The sequence below is a fragment of the Etheostoma cragini genome, chromosome 17, assembly GCF_013103735.1.
Source record: "Etheostoma cragini isolate CJK2018 chromosome 17, CSU_Ecrag_1.0, whole genome shotgun sequence".
In the NCBI taxonomy this organism is placed as follows: domain Eukaryota; kingdom Metazoa; phylum Chordata; class Actinopteri; order Perciformes; family Percidae; genus Etheostoma; species Etheostoma cragini.
This window is the reverse complement of record NC_048423.1, coordinates 5,564,341-5,570,774: the sequence shown is the minus strand read 5'-3', so window position 1 is coordinate 5,570,774 and position 6,434 is coordinate 5,564,341. Positions and strand designations below refer to the sequence as shown.

General features: G+C 41.2%; 1 protein-coding gene across 7 annotated transcripts in view; it reads left to right on the top strand.

Annotated features, from left to right (window-relative positions):
• The window catches only part of LOC117960090 (girdin-like), a 64,975-nt gene that overhangs the window by 42,223 nt on the left and 16,318 nt on the right, over positions 1-6,434 (top strand). For all 7 annotated transcript variants that reach the window (XR_004660065.1, XM_034897653.1, XM_034897652.1 and 4 more), the window contains exons 15-23: positions 1,028-1,211; positions 1,372-1,502; positions 1,931-2,224; positions 2,872-3,054; positions 3,637-3,915; positions 4,719-4,843; positions 4,977-5,115; positions 5,776-5,952; positions 6,095-6,256. Coding sequence is in view for 6 of the 7 variants with exons in the window: in XM_034897653.1 (XP_034753544.1) it covers positions 1,028-1,211; positions 1,372-1,502; positions 1,931-2,224; positions 2,872-3,054; positions 3,637-3,915; positions 4,719-4,843; positions 4,977-5,115; positions 5,776-5,952; positions 6,095-6,256 (1,674 nt within the window). In the remaining variant the exon portion in view is untranslated. The remainder of the gene's footprint in view (positions 1-1,027; positions 1,212-1,371; positions 1,503-1,930; positions 2,225-2,871; positions 3,055-3,636; positions 3,916-4,718; positions 4,844-4,976; positions 5,116-5,775; positions 5,953-6,094; positions 6,257-6,434) is intronic.

Genomic DNA, 6,434 nt, shown 5'->3' with positions numbered 1-6,434 from the left:
GAGATTTCTAAATTATTCCATTCCTTTTTTACTCACAATTTGTACAGTGTCCCAACTTTTTTGGAATCGGGTTTGTAAGTTGGGAAGTTCATACCAAAACCAGAGGGTCACTTATTTTTCAATTATTATTTGAATATTAACAAATTCGTTGTGTTCAAGATGGCAGAAAAAGTTAGTACATTTAACCTAATGTGTTATGTTATACAGACTAACTTTTCTCTAAATGACTATAGCCACATAAAGCATTCATGTGCTTTGAAATATATTTAACAGTCTATATACTGGACAAGCATATGGTCGGGTACACCAACACATTTAGACAAACAGGGCTTTGAGACTGTGCGTCATACACGCTGCTTTCTACAAAACCATCATTGATTCTCGTTCCAGGAAGTTCCAAGAAAATGACTAAGCTGTGTAATTTACCAAAGTCTGTGCAGCGGTTTCCTGAGAGAAATCTTTGTGTGATTGATTTGGCTCAAAAAAACTATTAAGTGGAACTGCAACTGTTTTATTGATCAGACAGATTTTTGGCACTCTGTGGCCCACATGCCGTTGCTCGCTGTGTTTCTGCAGGGACTTTGTAGCTGTTAGATGCAGATCTAACACCTTTGATTAGTTTAACCATCTGATTTGTAAAATCCGCCTTTGATGATACAGAGTAAACACATCACGCTGCACTCAATGTTTACTCTGTGCAATTTCATCCAGTTGTTGTAGACATAATCAGATATAGCTAATGCAGTGCCAAAACAAATAATTTTGAAATTAAGTGTAGTAGTAGTTTTTCTTTTTTTGTCCTTTTAATGGGCTGTTTTGTGTTTCTACAACTGTCTGCAACTGTCCTATTACAGCAATCCTTCCATATAAATTCACACATTTTTGAACCTTGAACCTTGAACCTTTTAGTCACCACCAACCGTAATGAATACCCATATAGCTTACTGCAATCAAGTTGATGAGCAAATCCCTTCTGTTAGACATGACCTCTTTGTTTTTTACTGGAACCCTGATGTCTGTTCTCCAGCTAAAGGGCCTGGAGCAGGAGAACAAGCACCTTAGCCAGACGGTGTCGTCCCTGCGTCAGCGTTGCCAGGTTGGTGCCGAGGCCCGGGTCAAGGATGTGGAAAAAGAGAATCGCGTTCTCCACGAGTCCATCTGCGAGACAGCTGCCAAACTCAACAAGATGGAGTTTGAAAGGAAACAACTACGTGAGTGGCATGTTATTTATACACAAACAAGTTTTGTTTTTGTTCATTACAATCAGTATTTTGACAGCTGCGTTTTCTATACATAAAAAGTTCCTTGTTTCTTGTCATTTTGAATATGCAGGAGCAACATTTTGGGTGTTTGTTCTTTTTTTTTATGCAGGTAAGGAGCTTGAAGTGGTGAAGGAGAAAGGTGAGAGAGCAGAAGATTTGGAGATTCAGATTCAGAAGCTAGAAAGGGAAAATGACAGCCTGCAGAAGAAAGTTGCCAGCCTTGGAATCACCTGTGAAAAGGTGTGGTGCATTTTGTTTTCTGCCTGGTTTGTGATTTTGAAATGTCAGTATGTCTGCATGCTCCGATAGTCAGTCACTGTACGTTTTTCCACATGGTACAACTTCAGTACCCTTAGTTTCATGTTATCAGATCTGATGTGGAATATTATTAATTTCTTATTATAATAATATTCTCCAAACCATTTACGTAAACATTACATACAAAGTAAACTGTGTCTTGAGGTTGAATAGCTTTGCTACGAATAGCTGTGGTCCCTCTCATATATTACTTGTGTTACTTTTGTACTGCATAGAGTTTTAGGCTGCTATTACACAACACAATCAGGACCAGCTTGGTGTTGTTGAACAGAATGCTTTATTCCTCATCTTCATGCATCACTTGTGTGTGTGTGGTTTGTGGTGTGTGTGTGTGGTGTGTGTGTGTGTAGGTGTGTTCTTTGGAGAAGGAGAACACTGAGCTAGAGGCAGAGGGCCGCCGTCTGAAGAAGAAGTTGGACACTCTGAAGAACATGGCCTTCCAGCTGGAGGCTCTGGAAAAGGAGAACTCACAGCTGGAGCAGGAGAACCTGGAGCTTCGGCGCTCAGCAGAGAGTCTCCGGTTAGCGGGAGCTAAGGCCGCTCAGCTAGAAGCTGAGAACAGGGAGCTGGAGAGCGAGAGAAGCCAGATGAAGCGAAGCCTGGAACTGCTCAAGGCCTCGTCCAAAAAGACGGAGCGATTAGAGGTAAGACTTTAGCCCTGCCAGTTATACAGCGGGTACTTCCGTCACTGGTTGGCAGTAAGACAGTTAAAATGCAACCATATGTGGCAAGAAGCTTTCTTTGAGGAATAAAAAGTTGACTACTGTTTTAATCTGCATCAGTGGTGCTTATGTGTAAAGCCACCATGAGGTAAAATAGCAAAGAAGGGCGCAGGGCATATTGCAAGTACTAAGGCAAAGTGCAAACGCATGAATACATCAACATTGCTTCTGGCTTGGGTTGTGCCTTGAAAGGTCAGGTTAAAGTTAAAATAAGGATAACTTTAAGCACAGCACTCTGCAGCAATTTTGAGTTGTGCGCCACGCCAAGGGTAGCGCTTACTTCAAGTCGTCTCCACTGCTCTCCCTATAGGAAAACCATGGCATAGCCAGCACAGAGCGATTTTTACAGCAGATCATGTGTACGCGGCTTAAGTTACGGAGACAACAAAGTTGTGCAAAAACACATGTAGAGTTAAAGGAACCTTACACAATACATTTTTCTGATTTGTTGTCATCAATGAATACTTTTACAGGTACATTACAGGGAATCTGTCATATAATGGCATCAGGGAGCAGCACAACTAGTTCATGGATGCTTTTAATATCCTAATCTGGCTTTCTTCTCCCAGGTGAGTTACCAGGGCCTAGATACAGAGAACCAGCGCCTGCAGAAGGCTTTAGAGAACAGCAGCAAGAAGATTCAACAATTGGAAGTAGAGCTGCAAGAGGTGGAGACTGAGAACCAAACCCTCCAACGCAACCTGGAGGAGCTCAAGATCTCCAGTAAACGCCTGGAGCAGCTGGAGCAGGAGGTAGGCAAAAAAAAGTATTTCACATGTATTTATTCAGTAGCAATAATCACGTGCTGAAATGTTAGAATTGGCAGCCTGAAAAATAACAACTACATTTTGATTGAGTTTAAGACATTTTTGGACTGCACTCTTCTCTGGAGCACAACAGGTACAACAAGTGGGATAGCTGTAAGTGTTAAACTTACACAGCTTTCAGGTTCTTTTTTTGGGATGGACTGATTCTGCCTAGCAGAATGAGGTCAGTCAGATTGGCCAAAAAGTCTATCTGAGGCCGACTGAAAGAGTTTTTGTGTAACAGCAGTCTAAAGACTATTATATTTTGTAATAAAAAGGGAAGATGTGTTATTTGGCACTTGTACAGCACTTCCTCTCATTTAGTTCCTTTTGGTGAAATTACTGCTTGTTTCCCAGCAAAATTGGATTATCTGAGATTATTTGTCAAAATGGATTTTTGGCCATTTGAAATAAATCTTTGCCCACTTTTTTTGCCAACATGTATTTACAAGGCATTTAGACCAAAAGTAAATTCCATCAAAAGATATTTTATCGACCTGCTTTGCATTACTTCTCGTAATCCCACAGAACAAGACTCTGGAGCAGGAAAGCTCCCAGCTAGAGAAAGACAAGAAGCTACTGGAGAAAGAGAACAAGCGGCTGAGACAGCAGGCCGAGATCCGCGACTCCAAGCTAGATGACAACAACCAGCGGATCTCCACCTTGGAGAAAGAGAATCGCACCATGGGCAAGGAGATGATCTTCTTCAGGGACTCATGCACGAGAGTCAAAGACCTGGAGCGAGAGAACAAGGAGCTGGTCAAACTGGGAACCATTGATAAGAAGACCCTTAATGCACTCAGAGAGGTATAATAGAAGTCTTGATCTGATCTCCCCATGCTTCCATTATCTATCATGCTCCTTTGTTTGTTATTCTACAAAACTTGGTTTTAGCGGGAATTAGTTAAAAATTATCCTGTTGTTAAATCATTGCTAAAGTGAATAACACAGTTTTGTATACAGTACAGTGTTGACTTTTTTTAAATACAATCATGCATCTTCATTATTAGTTTGTATGCCTCCAGGTCAGCAATGACTGGAGACATTATATTTGTGTTGTTTGTACGTCCCATTCTCGTGAAGGCGATATCTTGGGACCGTCTAGAGGGGATATCTTCAAATTTGGCAAAGATATTACATTGAGCTCCAATATCTGTGCCAAATATGTACTGAGCTCAAAGGGACATTGACCACACTACGCTAATTATGACAACATTACACACAAATGTCTAATAGGCTAAAATATTGAAGTGATGATATTGTTTTTATTTTACAAATCACTTTTACTGGCCTTTAAATCGGGGACACTAATCATGGGTGCCCACTGCCCATCTTGAAACCGTGGTGATTGTATAGATGTTCTGTGCTGCAAGGTTGGAAATCTGTCTGAAGCATCCATGTTTTGCCAAAAAATACACTTATTACTTTTTATTAAACTGCCTCAAAGTCTTAACTACATGTGTTATGAGTCTGGACAGACATGGATGTCAAACTGCAACTTGGCTGGTTGGTGGAGGCATTCAATCGCAAGGCGGTAATTCTAGTTAATAAATAAATGGAAGGTGGTAGTACATCTCAGAGTTACTCAGTGTTTGCCTGTGTGTGTTTAGGAGCTTGTGAGTGAGAAGCTGCGGACTCAGCAGATGAATAATGATCTGGAGAAACTGACCCATGAGTTGGAAAAGATTGGACTGAACAAGGAAAGGCTGCTGCATGACGAGAGCTCTGAAGACAGGTAATCATCTCCCAAACATGCCTCAATGTTCAAAAAGAAGTCACCTGTGTTGAGGATTAAAAATGTGTGATCACACTCTGGATTGAAGACACAAACACACTCAATAAGAGCTAACTTAAGTATTTATTTTCAGGTTTAGGCTCCTGGAAACCAGATTGGAGTCGACTCTGAAATCATCTTTGGAGATTAAAGAGGAGAAGATCGCCGCCCTAGAGGCCAGACTGCAGGAGTCCTCCAACCTCAACCAGCAACTTCGGCAGGAGCTCAAGACAGTCAGTGACACAAATCCATGTTTTAAACCTAGAAATACATGCACACACTTACATTATTTTGGTTCCATGTAGATGCTTAGCTCAACCAGTACAGAAGACCCAGTTTAAAAACACATTCCAAACACTCAATTCCCAGCCCGTCCACTTGAGAACAGCGTGTCCCAAAATCTTTCCCCTGCAGTCCAAAACACTAGAAACATTGAAAACACTGAGGGCTTTTCAAGGCTGATACATTATTTATTCATCCACTCATCCACTTCTATCGCCAGTTTATCTATTCATGAGGCGGCAGGAGTCTGTGAATGAGGTGGAGGAGAGTGGTGGTTGTCTGTTTTTCTTTTATGGAGGCCTATCTGTTTTGAACTTGCTGACACAAATTAGATCCAAAGCTGAGGGGCTGAGTGGAATAGTTGAGAGTCCTGTAAATGAACTCTGAGTTTCCGTGAAACGATAATGGAGTCTGTTTGCTGTTGTACTTCAGCATTACTCGTGTCATATTCTACCAGAATATTCTTCTTTTATCATTTAGTAATTTTGCAGTCAAGCCTGGGGAAGTATTTCACTTTCAGTTACATGATATTTATGTTGTAGGAATACATTATACTGTACTGAAGGAGCACAAAAAACTGCTCAAATGTTGACTCATGTGTCTCTCTTCAGGTGAAGAAAAATTATGAAGCGCTGCGTCAAAGGGAGGAGGAAGAGAGGATGGTGCAAAGCTCGCCCCCTAGAGGAGGGGATGACCCTCAGGCTTTCAGTAAATGGGAAAAAGAGAGTCATGAAGCCACCAGAGAACTGCTGAAAGTCAAAGACAGACTCATTGAGGTGGAGAGGAATGTAAGTTAGCACAAAATCAGGATTGCTTATGTAAGATATCCAAGATGAATGGTCAACACACACGCATTTGGGTTGTGCAGTTTTATCTGAAAGCATCCTTGTAAATCCCGATATCTTATATTATGTGTCTGTTTTTTTCCAGAATGCCACACTCCAGGCTGAGAAGGCGGCCCTGAGGAGCCAACTTAAACAACTGGAAACTCAAAGCTCCAATTTGCAGGCTCAGATAGTGGCAGTGCAGAGACAGACTGCTTCTTTACAGGAAAACAATACAACACTACAAACACAGAACGCCAAGCTGCAGGTAATCCCCTACCCATCCTGTACAAAACAGTGTCCAGTAGGCAATGGGTGACTACTTTCTTACAGCGTAATACATTACACATACAAATAACAAAGCTACCAGTTCCCAACAGGTAATCAATATAACCTTGTGTCAAACTAAAACCCATTAACAGAAAAAGATTGCAAGTTTATATTAT